At 47.0% G+C, this 15,278-nt stretch overlaps 1 protein-coding gene across 3 annotated transcripts in view; it reads right to left on the bottom strand.

The window, feature by feature from the left end:
- Positions 1–14,957, bottom strand: part of LOC144154391 (alanine--glyoxylate aminotransferase 2, mitochondrial) — a 41,432-nt gene extending 26,475 nt beyond the window's left edge. Inside the window, exons 1-5 of one of the 3 annotated variants that reach the window (XM_077685846.1) lie at positions 14,939–14,957; positions 7,274–7,350; positions 6,280–6,470; positions 2,122–2,245; positions 878–972 (exon numbers count right to left, since the gene is read on the bottom strand). In XM_077685846.1, coding sequence (XP_077541972.1) covers positions 878–972; positions 2,122–2,245; positions 6,280–6,470; positions 7,274–7,309 — 446 coding nt within the window. In that variant the 5' untranslated portion in view covers positions 7,310–7,350; positions 14,939–14,957. Of the gene's footprint in view, positions 1–877; positions 973–2,121; positions 2,246–6,279; positions 6,471–7,273; positions 7,351–11,879; positions 11,901–14,241; positions 14,896–14,938 lie in introns of those variants that run through there. The other 2 variants (XM_077685844.1, XM_077685845.1) reach the window with 2 other exon arrangements.
- Positions 14,958–15,278: the final 321 nt, after the last annotated feature.

Consider the following 15,278-nt stretch of genomic DNA (forward strand, 5'->3'; position numbering starts at 1 on the left):
CACACATGGTCCTGCAGGGCACAGAAATAAACAAAGGAAAGCGATTGCAAACTCTGTTTGCAAAAAAAGAAAAAGGAAAAGCAATATTTGGCTCAGATGTTCTTCAGCCTGCCCCGTCACTGATGTGCAAGTTTATTTACAATGTTCAAAATTCATTTTAATACCCGTTTAAAGTTAGTCATATATTTTAGAAATTCGCTTCAGATAAATCAGTCCCTCTCTTCCCTTAAAAATGAGCAGTTGGAAGTCAGTCTAAATAGGAATTTAACGACTTTTACAACACATGCTATGTCTGGTTTCCTAGAAAATATAACAAGCAAGTGGACTCAGAAATTTCTATGAAGGTTTCTGCACCAATCTACATACTATTTTTTGTGAACAACCAAAGTCATGTGTCACAGCTGTTGTATTATCAACACTGGCCACTACGTTATGCAAAAAAAATACACCTGTGTGGCATCACTGCATTTCACTGCATTTCTTTGTCCCCGTTTCTGTGAGCGAAACCTTCAAAGCTGGGTGACATGTTGTATAATTCCAATAAAAATTATATTATTATGGATAAAAAGTATAAAAAGCTATAAATTCAACATTCTATATGCTACAGAGCCTCTGTGTAAATATTCCATTCTGCAGGGAATTTATCAGATGTACAGACCTCTGTGCAAATACTTACGCATACACATGATGTCTTGTAACACAAATGTAAATGTAACTGCTTCACATTTTATCCTCTTTTAGAACAACATAAGGCCCCCCAAAATTTGAACAATCTCCTTTCAGACTAGCTCATTTGTTTTTTTAAACATGTTGTGTTCTTGCCAGGTGTATTTTTACTAAATGTGTGAGCTCCCCCAGACTTAAGGTGGCACATTACCTGAGAGCAACAATGTCAAATGCTCCTGTGTAAAGTCTCGCCATCATCATGGCCAGGTCATTAGCCTCCGAGCCACTATTGGTGAAGTAACACACCTAGGAGACAAAATATGCATTTCATGCCAAATTAGTAATAGTAATTTGGAAAACTAGATATTACAAAAGCTGACTAAATCATTAATTTTTTTTTAACAAATACAAATGCACAGTCAAGGTTGTTTGACCATTATTTAGTGCACAGCATGTTCACACATTGCATACATGGAAAAAAAAATACTGAGAAAACAGAGGACCAAAATCAAGAAGCAGAGAGGGGTCTTGTCCTGTGCTTCTGTGCTGTTTTTTTTTTTTTTAATGAAACTGTGCCAACTCGCCCAGCCTGCCAACTACATTCATGTTCACACACATTCTTCACAAATGGTCACGAGGACCTTCTAAATGGGCCAACAATCTGCTGAGATACTGCCCATCAAGTTATGCCAAGGCAGTTGAAGACATTGGCTCTTCCCTCCTCAATGTGATGCATTACAACAAGATGAGTCAGGGGTATTACATACACATAACTGACATTAATTCTGTTAAATTCTCCAGTCAGCTTGACCAGAAAATGCAGTCAAGCTTTTCACTCTTTGATACCGAAAGAAGTTAAAATGTCCTGAAAGAAGTTAAAGGGCAGGCCAAGCATGTCAATAAATTGTGTCATGGTTTCACCCCGTGCAAGGTGCCTATGGAGGTGCCTTCTGCATTCACTTACCCACCCCCAACTAGACACTTATCTGCGGATGAGCGCTTGCCCATGGGGCGACTAGCAAGGCCATGTCACCTCAACTCCTGTTCTAATGACTGACGATTCTATTTTTTCCCGTTTTTGTTCCTACTCGGTGTCTTCCTTATTTTAGTAAGGCCCACAGTTTTGCTAATAACTTCCACAGCTGTGTTCTGCTTTAACGTAAGTATACCATACCATGTCATACTTTCACAAGATTGCATCTATTCAACAGCTAAATACCCCAAGCATTTTTACTCTTTTTTTCTTCCCTTATAAGATTCAAAGCATATGCACTGCGTTTTTTTAAACACCAAGGTCTGAGTACTGAGTGCTGCCCAAAATACGCAAACCGTCTACTAGAAGGGCATGGGTGCCAAATGAAAAGCTGCAGAGGCTCACGAAATGAACCTCTGAGTGCACCAAAGAAAGCATGCAGGAGAAGTGTTAGAATCTGCAATACAGTAGCATCATCTAACTTTCAGATCACCAGGCAACTTGGCAGTGAGCTTCTCAGCAAACTCGTGCACAGTGGGGTAGAGGTACACATTGGACGTGTGCCACAGCCGCTTCAGCTGGTCCTCAGCAGCTGCAACCACTTTCCTGGGAGGCGTAAAAGAAAACCGCACAATTAGCACAAAAACACAAATCAGAATTATGCTAAAACTAGAGAAATAACGACAACAACAACAAATCTTGTGCAGCTTCCACGAACTATGTAAAGGCTTTGAAATGAAAACGGCATTTTATGACTCACACTTATTAGGTAAATACTTCGGTTAAAAAAAAAAAAAACACAACCAGCTTAGCATTCCCTTGCTTAGTAAATTGCACAAGATTACCCACTTGAGATGGTAACAATTTTCTAAAGCATCACTATGTACATATCTGCATAGCAGTTGTGCATGTAGGTGCAAGGCTGTCGAACGCACCTAAACCTGACATTCGCAAGTTCCCAAGTTCCCATTAATTAATTCAAGTCTTCCAGGATGGTGAGGCAAGACATCAAGATGGCAGGAGTGCGCCCTACTGCTTTATTTCTTCCAAATTGTGTTCACAAACAGGCACCTAAGAATTAAGTATCCAAGACATAGTAGATATAGTAAAGAGGCTCATTTATTTGAGCAGTAATAGAAACCAAGGGCAGAATTACGTTACCGACACGGGGAAAAGGTGAAAGGTGGGGGGGTTTTATGAAAGCACATTGGTGCAACTGCGTGAAGGGCGTAATGCTCCTCAGTGCCTTACGACCCCCTCCCCCCAAAAGACCCTGCTCAACACCGTTAATTCGGGCCAACTTAAAAAGAACTGCGAGTTGGGCTTGTTGGTATAGGTTATAGGCTCGTTGGTACAGCGCTTCGTCCTGTGGCCTTTCTTGTCCAAGTTTTGTTTTGCGCTGTCCCCATCAGGTCAACTTCAATGATGTTCCTCTGTGTCTTCTCTGTGTCTGTGCACTTATAGCGTGTCGGAATAAAACAAAGTTGACCCCTTTAGAAAGTGGCTCAGTACGCAAGCAAACCTTCCGGCAGGCGACTGGTCTTTGTCAAAGAATCTGTTTCATCCTGAGTGGTGTTTTTTTCTTTTATTTTATTTTTTTCTTTTCGCAGATATCTTGCTGCACTGTGCTTGGTGCACCATTAGTTCTCATTTCTGTTAGCTTAATAAGCTTTCCTTAGTGGCAGGCTTGCAGAGCTAAGCAGTGAGAAAATTCTCAGCTTGTTTTGCAGCTAGCTACTTTAGGGCAGATAAAGTTGTGCAGTGCAACATTTAAGACACTAGGATGTGGAAAAGAATAAGAAATCACTGCGAATGGTAGGGTTCCCCAAAATTAAAAATCTGCTGAAACAGTAGAGGTGGGGTTCTCTTTTGTCGGCCTGAACATCTACAGGCGCTTACCCGCAAACAGTAGCGCCGTCGCCGCGCAAATTCTATGGTTCATGCAAAGGAATCAGCAGCTAAGTGTCAGCGGCAGGAGGCTGCCTCCCCTCTCCCTTGCAAAGCGGGAAGTAGAGGAACCCGCCCCTGCAAGACCACTGCGCCCTCTATCGGTGGGTCTGGGAACCTGCTCCTAGCCCTCCATGACACACAACCTTCAGCAGACAGACAAAAAGACTCAATCTACAACACAAAATAGCTGAACAGTGATGTGGGACAGGGCATTGACCATGATGCGGCAGGAAGTGCACCAAGTGAGCTAAGAGTAAACAGGACCACCACCACTGGAACCCCAAGAGAGCAGGTTTGAAAGAACCAGCGTATTCTGACACATTGCCTTTCGATGAACCAGCCGACCACAATGAACACATGACAGAATAATTTCACCTAAAATATGTTAAGAATAACACCTCCGTGAGACCATATAACGTTCGAGGTATCCTTTTGACAAAAGGAAACACTGCTTCACACTTGTACCCCCTGAAATGTCTGCTTGAAGAATCATCTTTCCAAATTACTCCTCTGTCTAGGAAAACTTCTGTTTATGTTGCACCTTTTTCCCGTAGAAGGTTCAGGTACAGGTGCCATTGGAATATGTGGGCAATGAGTGGAAAAATCTACCAATGAATTTTGTTATCAGCATGGCTTCAACCGTAGGAAATCACAGATACTTCACATCAGAGACTGCTGTCTGGGGAAAAGCAGCCAGCGCTAGCAAAATGTTTTGCAAAAGCTCATGGTCACAAGCGGACAGGGTCCAGCTTTCACGAAAACCAGCAATAAGTTGATAAGAAGAACAATGGCAACATTTTAATTGTTGAAATATTGGCACTGTCTGACCCTTTCATTATGGAACAATTGTGAAATCCACTGCTATTACTCGGAAAAACATACTCCAAAATGAATCTACAGCCCAAAATGAATCGATCAGCCCAAGCACTCTCACGGAAAGTTACAGCACTAGTAAGTGTGCGAATGTTCAAAAATTTTCAATATCGAAGCAAATGACATATTAGACTCAGATTTGAGTTGAGTAGCACTATTATACAATTTTCATAGTACTATGAAGTTTGAAAATTCAACGGGCAGTTTCTGCTAGCGACAATGAGCTTTGCTGCAATGCACCGGTGACATGCGGCTAAAGAGCACAAGGGAGGGGCTTTTGGGAGCGCTTGGTACCTCTTTGGCATTTGGCCTACTCCGCCCTCATGCCTCTCTTGGCATCCTGATAATGCCCTTGCACTCAAGCTGCCTCGGTCAATGCTCGCTAGATAAGAAGCCCAGGTGTGTACCGACATTAGTCTCCACAGCTGTGTACTGATAGTCTCTGGTTTTTTAATCAGGTGATGCAAAAATTTGACCCTTTTTTTCTACACTTGTAATGTTCCTTGTTTTTTTTTTTTTCCTTATAGACCATCGGAAAGATGGCTATCTTTTATAGCTTCACACTCCTAGACACCACAATAAACCTTTAATTAGAAAAAGGCGTAGACACTGCACACCGGCGAAGCAAGTTAGCGAACCGACTGACTGGACTAGCATGCTTATTATCACCCATTTGTGTCAATTTTACTCTCAAGGCTTTTTATACACGCTTATATTAGGCACTTGCATCAATTTTTGCCTGAAATATTTTTTACGCATTTATATTAGACATGAAGTGCCTGCCCTTCGCAAAACCTATATCTAAGAGTCTTGTGTACGTGGGATGCAAGTGTGTTTTGAAAGCAAGATTTATGCATTGTTAGCATATGGAATAGGGAAAAAGGACTTGCGAGCAAAGGGCTGGAAAGCAGGGATGTGAACACCACGATGGCATGCATAAGAGGGTTTATGAGTCAGGTTAATTTTTAATGCCTTGCGTTGCTCCATACGCCGAGTTTTTTCTTTTTTTGAGATGACATGAAAGTCCATGAAACTGCCATTTACATCCCTTTTGAATAAGAGAATTGTGTTAATTGTATAGATCATCAGAATACAGAGTTGCACTAACTCGAATTACACTATTAGTGGATGAGGTCACCACATGAGATGAAAGTTGACACCATATAAAATATAGTATTATTAATAAAGCTAAAACCAGCAGACAGGTTCTTTGTGCTACTTCCATGCCACATAAAAATTTTGCAAACCCTTTTAAACGAGTCTCATTTTTCTTCAGGCTAGTTACTGAAGCATTCTTGAGACAATGCAAATTTCAATTTTCTTATTGCAAATCACCATACATTCACTTCAATTCCAAAATATTCGCTTTTATACACAACCATTAGAACAAAATCATTTTTCCCCTCAAAAACAAATATCACTATTCCCACCCTCCATGTAACAAAATGCCATTCAGAATTGTCGAGAGCACCGAGATATATTTCTATGTAATTAAAAACAAACTACCTTGGTCCCATAATGTGGCAAGACAGATTAGAGGGAATCATGATAATGTCCATGAAACAGTAGACTGCCTCTAAAACAAACTTTACCGTGGCTGCAGAAGGTACTAAGAGCTCAATTTCTTGCCCTAATTCATAAAGTGCTGAAAGATGAAACCCCCACCAGAAACAAAATTCCTCACTGAAAACCAACAGAATAGCCCACATACGGATGAGCACAACTTTCTTTCCTTGTAGGCTTGCCCCCAATGCGAGAGGCCAATGCAAGACCAGAAATGTCCAAGGCAGAAAGCCCCAGCCTCCTGCCCCACTTACGGGTGGCAGTGACCCACGCTGACCGTGACAATGCCAGCCAGCATGTCCAGGTAGCGCTTGCCCGTGTGGTCCCAGAGCCACTGCATGTAGCCCTGGGTGAGCAGCAGGGGCTCCTTGTATAGCAGGTTGCTGCTGAGGCTCGGGTTCAGGTGGCGCTGCCTCAGGGCCACAATCTCTGCATGGCTCTTCCCCTGCACATGGGAGGCAGGGCGTTCGCTCTCACACCGCTGTCGTTCCCACAAGAAGAACGCTACAGCAGCTAAGCGACCTAGGCTTCAAGGGCAATGAAACAATTCTGCCTATTTGAACCCGATTCAGGCTACTCTTACAACTGTGGAAATGTGCAATGGGCAGATGGCCCTACAACGTAACCTACCACCCTTCAATGCCACAATTAGTACTGTGCTTGTAGCAAGACTGGTAAACGAAATGTCAGGGTGGTACTGCCTTTACAACACTGCTCACCTCCTCGCCCGGGACAGACAAAGGAAAGCAAAGGGCTCCCCTGTGAGAGCCCACAGGGCACCACCGATTCGCTTCAAGAAAATCAGTTTATAGAAATGTGGTCATTGAGTGGAAAAGTATTTCCCAAAAGCAAGCACGAGAACACTGGTAAAAAAAAAAAGTTTCTTTATGCAGTATAAAAAATTGACTGCACTGACATTATCACAAAAGGTGAAGGGGCATGTAGGTCGCAGAGGCATGGGCAGGGGCACTGCAGTTTCAGACACACAGTTAGAGGCATGCCGGTAAGGCTGGCTTGGACTTATAATAAGCTTTTGTGGTTAAGTTTGCTTTCCCGCAAAGCATATCATGTCCCCACTGCGCTCTGCCTAAAGTGCCTTGGAGAGCTTTCGTTGCAAAAAAATGAATTGTTTCAGTGCTTCAGCTTTCGTAAAGGGTCAGTGATGTAGTGCTAAATCTTTTAGTGGAAGTTGGGAGAAAGAAGCTGCACACACGTCGTGCGTTCACAGTAATGATGAACTGCACAAACCTGATAAGGTTTCGCCGTCTCACTACAGGGTGGCATTTCAGGAATGGATGTCGCTATTTGACGGGATGTCCAAATACCTGCAATACGAAAAAATTGACTGCTTGATGGTCCCCTAGAACTGAGGAGGACAATGTAAAAGAATGTTACATTAGTACAACAGAGCATTTTGTATGCAAGCTAGATATAACAAAATACAGAACTTGCAACTTTTAAAGCAGCCAAACTGAGTAGTCAGTCATGCAGTAAGTGCCTTCACAGTTAGCTGATCAATGGTGACAGCATTAGCTGGGGGTGCAATGAAAAACAAATGCACTTTACTGTTTTATTCATACGAAGGCAATAATGTGTTCTGTCTAGCTGTTGACAATGTTCTACTTCCAATTTTTTAAAATGCTAGACAACTTCAATAAATAACTGAATGCATGTTTCATTTTTATACCTGCAGTCACTTAAGTCTTGGAGTGGTTTCAGTTTTACACAGATATACATTACTACGTCAGTCAGAATTTCGAGAATTTTTATTTTTATTTAGCCCTTTTCATGGCATATCGGAGCCTTTCAATGACTGCTACGAAAACAGCAACAAGAAGAAGGGAAACTTTCATTGCTGGAGATGAAAAAAAAGGTGACCATAATTTGTCACTGGCACTACATAACTTTGTTGCAAATCTCAGGGACGGGATTTGTTAAGGGGGGACACTGGTCTTAAAACAACTTCTTTTATTTTCAAGTAAACTCTGTGAAACTTGTCAGTCTTGCTGCTTTTTTCCCACTGATTTCAAATATGCCAGTATTTTTTCAGTTGGTCAATTAGTTACCAAGATAATTAGAGATAATTAGCCATTTTGCCCCAACAATTAACAAAACAGTGTTGCTCACAAAACTGTAATCTTTATATTTTCCATTACTATGAACCCTGCTGAATGCAATCTTGGAAACAGTTTTTTGATGCACCGCTTGGAACTAATTTTACGGCTCATTAAACTTCGGTAGCACCAGTGGCAAGGAACCATTTTCAGTGCCCATTTCAAACACCGAAGTTTAATGAGCTGTAAAATTAGTTCCAAGCGATGCATCAAAAAACTGTTTCCAAGATTGCATTCAGCAGGGTTCATAGTAATGGAAAATATAAAGATTACAGTTTTGTGACCAACACTGTTTTGTTAATTGTGGGGGCAAAAATGGCTAATTATCTCTAATTATCTTGGGAACTAATTGACCAACTGAAAAAATACTGGCATATTTGAAATCAGTGGGAAAAAAGCAGCAAGACTGACAAGTTTCACAGAGTTCACTTGAAAATTAAAAGAAATTGTTTTAAGACCAGTGTCCCCCCTTAAGGCACAGTCGACAGAGAAGGGGAAAGGGGGGTAGGCACAGCAGTGCTAGGTCAGATGGCACTTTCAATAGCTCCTCACTCCCTTCCCCCGTGGATCTGCCACTGCTATAACATTACTGGAGCCCAACACCAGCACAGCTGTACTCGTACGAACTCCGTACAAGTGCACAAAAAATGTACAACAATGTGCGATGCATTTGATTAAAGTTTGTATTAAAATTGGCATGAATGTTATTCCAAAAGGGCAATCCTTCGATTGGAAAGTTTTATGTTGTCTTCATGGTCCCTTTAAAAATCGTCCTACTTTAGAGCTAGTTTGCAAAGAATGATGGGCTTGCCATCCTTTGTGTTGAGCTTCTGGAATGTCCCCAGCGTGCCTGATGCACCCACTATTGGGTAATTGCAGCAGATAGTGCTTTGAATGGGCAGCCATCAGGCTAGCAAATGATAATAGCAAAAAGTTTAACGTGCATCCGCAATGAAGCAAAGGCACTTATATTAAATTATTTAATTGACAAGGAATTTGTTTGTATTCTCAAAGAATTTGCTGAAATATGCCAGGCTCAGAAAAGCAACGCCAAAGACGAGAAGCCACCAGAAAAAAAGTTACAAAGTTGAGCTCCTGCTGTAGCTATGGTACTTGCTTTGAAATCATATATTCACTGCCAAAGCCAACAAGTGGTAATGCATGGCAAGGAGGTGCAGTCACATTGGTTTATAGTATTATAAATGCCTACGAATTCCATGTGTGCTCATGTGTTTAAAAACAATACGCATATAGAATTAAGTTTGGCACATTTATCTGATGGCCCCAAGTTTTACTTCTTTGATAAAAGACTTCACTGTTCAGCTCTACATCACCGAAGTTATGTGTATCGTGATTTTCCAGGCCCTTTACCGTTTATGCAAGCTAAACTTGCAAACCATCCACCTAAATCCCTCGCTACGTTGCGCGATCACTTTCCGGTCATTCGCACACGCAGTCATGGGCGTCGGCAGTGGGGTGCAAAAGGGGCACTTGGCCCCTCCAAGCCACCCAGGAACACACTGGCCCGTGCCCTTGTCCTTTCCCTCTTTCCCCTCAATACAATGGAAGACAAAACGCAGTGCCTATTCTGTGGACCAGTCCACAGGATAGTGTTCAGCTTTATTCTGTGGACCAGACCACAGAATAATGTTCAGCTTTATCCTGTGGACCATTTGAGGCGGCGCTTGGCGGTGCTGTTCGGCGCGGTCGTGTCGTGCAACATTTTTTTTTTATATATACTTATTTCAGTTTCGTAACTGCGCCTTCCAGGATGGGCGCTCCGGTCGCGTGTTGCGCGGTGTCGGCTGGTGTCGGCGGCAGCGTTGACGGTGTGCGCCGGTCCGCTGAGCTCTAAGTTGCGGTGTGTAGTGCATGCGTGTCTGCTCTACAAGTTTCTTCTTTTCGCGTGCGAGAACCTTGCTTCTTCAGCGCGCGGTTGTGCGGCCAACTTAATTTAGCGTTTTCTGCGTGGTTTGTCCACAGGTTTGTGATCTGGTTTACGAAAAACCTAGGCTATGAACCTAGTAACACATATTTTTGATGCCGATTTTGAACGTACTGTACTATGCTTTTTTTTTTCTTTATTGCATATAGAACAAACAGGCACGTGAATGACTACGACGCTGGTTTAAAACACATCAGTGTCGGTTTAAAACCCGCTCACCGAACTTTGGTGGTCAAAAACTATCATACACATCGAAAGAAGACAATTCTTCTAAAAATTGGTAACCACGTAAGTTCCGGGCACTGCATAACTATCATACACATCGAAAGAAGACAATTCTTCTAAAAATTGGTAACCACGTAAGTTCCGGGCACTGCATATTAATTACGCGTTACGAAGCGCTCTAGCGCGAGGCGTAAACGAGTGTCCGGGTGTTGTAGCACCGTGACATGAGAGGACGATTACGACGACGGGAGATGCCAGCCCCAGCCCCTAAGCGGCTCGGCCCCTAAAAAGAAGTAGGTGCCGACAGAAGTAACTGGAGCATGGGAGCTGTGGCCGAACCGCATAGGAGCACCGTGTAGTTGCACCGGCGGTAAACGAAAGGGGCAGAACACGCATGCGCGCCTGCCGACGGTGATAGCATTAAGAATTTTTCGGTTTTTCTGCTTGGTTTTATTAAAAGCTTTTTAGCAAGAGATTTCCTCCTCGTTCATTTTGTAAAAGACATAAGCATGTGCCCCATGCACAATGCATGTGCTCAGCCATCTCACAAGCGTCAGCTGCTTAAGTGGGCTGGGAAATTATATGTACTGTTCCTGTAAATAAAGATTCCTGTTATTATTATCCGCTCGTACAGCCGGCTGTGAGGTAGGTCGGGGCGCCAAGACAGCACATGAAAGAAAACAGCGTGTTTACGGAGTCACGAAACGTTTTCGTCCGCGGTCGTACAACCGAATGCACTGAAGAGGCAAAGTTCTCGCACAAGGGTAAAGACAAACGCAAGCGAAAAGAAGAAACTTGGGGGCCAATTCTCCAAAACGGCGGGCCGTCGCTTTGAAACGACGGGGTAGCGCCATTGAAATGTATGTGTTCTGGGGTTGGGGCCGCCGCTTTGAGGTGGGCAACATGAAGATGCGCTGCAAGAAAAGCACTGTGGCAAGGACGAGAAGCGACAAGTGAAACGACGGAGGGCAGTGAGTGTCGCTTCGCGTCCTTGCCACAGTGCTTTTCTTGCAGCGCATCTTCATGTTGCCCACCTCAAAGCGGCGGCCCCAACCCCAGAACACATACATTTCAATGGCGCTACCCCGTCGTTTCAAAGCGACGCCCGTTTTTTAGAGAATTCGGCCCTTGTAGAGCAGACACGCAACTACACACCGCAACTTAGAGCTCAGCGACCGGCGCACGCCGTCAACGCAGCCGCCTAAAGTCCCTCCAACTCGCGACCAGAGCGCCCACCCCCGCGAGTGATTGGATGGAAGAAAGGAAAGGAAAGTGCACTGGGGATATTATTGAGCTCAGTAGGGAGCTCACCTGCATACAACCCAGGGCGGTGGGGAGGGGAAGAGGGGATAAAAGACTTGGGAGGAGGCTAGGGGTGGAATAGAAAAGGTGTGAAAGAGAAAGACAGGAAGAAAAGAGAGAGAGAGAGAGAGAGAGAGAGAGAGAGAGAGAGAGAGAGAGAGAGAGAGAGAGAGAGAGAGAGAGAGAGAGAGAGAGAGAGAGAGAGAGAGAGAGAGAGAGAGAGAGAGAGAGAGAGAAGAAAAAAAAAGAAAAGAGGGGGGGGCATTACATAAGCGACAGCGGCACAGGTGTTCGTTGAGTAGCCTCAGCTACAGGCGCTGGGTTAGTCCAGTGGCCTCGAGGAATGCCAGGAGGTGTCGGAACACTTCCCGACGGGAGCTGGCAGGACCCGTCGGGAACAGCAGGTCCTGCAGGTTTTGTCTGGGCCGTCCGAGGCGCTGGAGTGCAGCCTGCAGCACTGCTCTGTGTGCTGCGTGCTCGGGGCAGGACAGGAGCAGGTGCTCCAGCGTCTCGGGTTCGGGGCAGTCGGCACAGGCGGGAGAGGCGCGTCGTCCTTGGTGGTGCAGCAGGGCCGCCACCTCGCAACAGTTGAGGCGCATCCGGAGCAGCAGGCTCCGGACGTCCCTGGTGAGGCGCCCTGGCAGAACGGGCGGGGCCTGGCCAGACACTACTCGGGGGTCCGGGTGTCTGGTCAGGGCCATTCGGGCCAGGATTTGGCGTGGGGCATCAAACGCAGTCACGTCCTGGGAGGCAGGGGTACCTGGCTGGTGGGCACCCTTGGCCAGAGCGTCGGCCGCCTCATTGCCCGGGATGCCCATGTGGGCCGGCAGCCAGTGTAGCTGCACAGTGCAGCCACGGGACGCCACCGCATGCAGTTTGGCCACCAGCGACCGCTCCACGTGCCCACTGGAGCTGCCCGGTTGGTCAGCCAACTGCAGCCGCAGGAGGGCTGGCCGGGAGTCCGTGAGGACGAGGGCCTTGCAGTCTGGGCCTGCCCGCTCGAGCAGCAGGTCCGCAGCCAGGTGCAGGCCGGCCAGCTCCGCGGTGGTGGACGAGGCAGGGAAGGGCAGGCGGCACACCCGGCTGGCGCCAAGTGTTGGGGCAGTGCAGGCGGCTGCCGCATTGCCCGTGCGGGGGAGCACCGACCCATCCGTGAAGACGTGGAGGCTGGCGTTGTTCTCCAGCAGGGCAGCCACCTCCTGGTAGATGGCCTGGTGAGGAGTGGCCCTCTTGCTGCGCACCCCAGGCAGCTTGGTGTTGATGTCTAGGGCCTCTCCTGTGCCGGGCGGTGGAGGCTCCAGAGGGGGTCGCTGCGGCACCACAATGTCCTCCTCATAGATGTACAGCAGCTTGCCCATCTGCGAGTTTGGACGGGCACGGAACCGGTGCAGCAGGGCGGCCCCGTCCGGGCTTTTTTGCAGGCGGTCTATGTGGCGCAGGCCTGCCTGGAAGGCCCGTAGTTCGATTGGCCAAGTGGCTGCCTCGGTGTACGTGGCCGCCACAGGAGATCGGCGTGGGAGGCCCAGGCAGAGCCGGATGGCCCGGCGTTGGTCGAGCTCGAGCGCCTTCCACCGCAGTTGCTTCAGGTTGGCGAGGGGCAGCGCGTACAGCACAGCCGAGGAGGCCATGCTGTGGAAGACACGCTGCGCAACCTGGTGGGAGCAGCCGTTGCCTCGTGCCAGCAGCCTCCGCACGCCCTGCTGCACTGCCGCAGTGCGCTGCCGCAGTGCCCGCACAGCTGGCAGCCATGACAGCCGGGAGTCAATGAGCAGCCCCAGGTATTTCACCTGGCGCTGCCATGGGAGGGGCTGGCCATTGAGGGTGATGGGTGGCGTTGCCCTGCGGGCCCTGGCGCCACTCGGGTGCCGGGAAGGCACAGTCGGCGCAGTTACGAAACTGAAATAAGTATCTAAAAAAAAAAATGTTGCACGACACGACCGCGCCGAACAGCACCGCCAAGCGCCGCCTCAAATGGTCCACAGGATAAAGCTGAACATTATTCTGTGGTCTGGTCCACAGAATAAAGCTGAACACTATCCTGTGGACTGGTCCACAAAATAAAGCTGAACACTATCCTGTGGACTGGTCCACAGAATAGGCACTGCGAAGACAAAATCCTGCCGACGCCCATGCACGCAGTCCCCCACAATCGGTCAAAAAGCGACTCATTTTTGCTTCTTCTGGTCAGTTCTAGTCGCTTCCACAGCAGTGGTTCTACCAAGCGCAAGCATACGCTCGAACAGCTACCATTCGGAACGCACGGAATTGATTCCAGACCACGACCGGCTTTATACTATTTATAAAGCCGGTCGTGTTCCAGACGAAGCCGACCTCGTTCGTGAACGCAAGCCTCGGTAAACTTCGGCCAGATCGAAACAGTTGTCAGTCTGGTGACAAAAACCTCCCACGCAGGGTGCGTGCAAGGTTTCGTGCTCCAAAGCTACACGCGGCACGTTGTCGCTTAATATGCACCGAACTTCATTCCGCCAGTCAGAAATACGGAATCGGACCTGTGACCTCACGCTTTGCGAGAGCCACCGGCGCTGCGTTATTAGCGTGTTTGTTCGCAAGTACGTACAAGCAAAACTGGCGTGCTGCGCAAGTGTGGTGCGCCCAGTTTACATACGTACCCCAGTGCGATGAGAGAGGCCGAAGTGAGGGGACTTTGAGCACTTTTAAATGCATTCTTTCTGCGAGTCACTTGCAGTGATGTATCCTACGGGGCACCACGTGGGTTGAACCAAAGCCGGTCGTGGTTGAACCTTAGTGCAAAGCGTAACCAGGCGTGCCGGTGCGACCACAGAACAGGGAGGGTGCGCCTTTGCCACGTGTCGCCACTGCGGCTTCTGGCGAAAAAGCTCTTCTCGTAATGAATTTATCTTCCCTTCCTGCCGGAATCTGAAGATCTGGTTTCAAACCGACCCGCGTGCTGTTGCCGCGTGGATTGATAACACCGTACCAACCGTACTGCTGCCGCTTCAGACATCTGACACGCGATTAATTGCGATAAAGTCGCGCGTTCAATTGCTTCACTGCCTATCTATTTTTGGTAAGTGCGTTTCTTTTTTTTTTTTAGTACTACACGCCTTTTTTAGATGAAAGAACGAACCAACTGTGGAACCAACTACAGTGCGGCTATCTTCCTGCTTCAGCGGATAGTTTGAATGATGGCCTCCGAGTTCCCCTCCGCGCGCATTATCGCGTTTAGCTGGGGAATCTCGGAGGCCATGCTCCCATGCTCGCGACCACGGAGCTCTCGACGGCCTACGCCGCCGCGCAAGGGTGGTCAGCGTTGCGGCTTGTTGTGCTTGGGCTTTTTTCACGCACGTTTGTTTCCTTGGCGTTACTTCAACTTCTAGATATGGCTGGAAGTTTGAAAAGTGCGCAGTTGTGTCACAGGTTGTGTCGGTTGTGTACTGCTCTGCTCCGCTCTGCAGATGAGCGTACGCACGGCAGCGCGGCCGCATCTGTTCTGTGGCGGCCGCATCACGCGGAACATCGTTCCACTGGTTCCACCGGTTCCACGCATTGCAGCACAGCAGACAGCAGCACACCCAGGATTTTTTTTGTATTTTGGGGAAGGGCATGGAGTTTCTATGAGGAAGGGGGTGAGGGTAAATTTTGACAACAAATATATAATATAATAGTATATAATGATAAATACAAA

The sequence above is a fragment of the Haemaphysalis longicornis genome, unplaced genomic scaffold (assembly GCF_048455015.1).
Source record: "Haemaphysalis longicornis isolate Haplotype H1 unplaced genomic scaffold, Haemaphysalis longicornis Haplotype H1 scaffold_1, whole genome shotgun sequence".
Taxonomy (NCBI): domain Eukaryota; kingdom Metazoa; phylum Arthropoda; class Arachnida; order Ixodida; family Ixodidae; genus Haemaphysalis; species Haemaphysalis longicornis.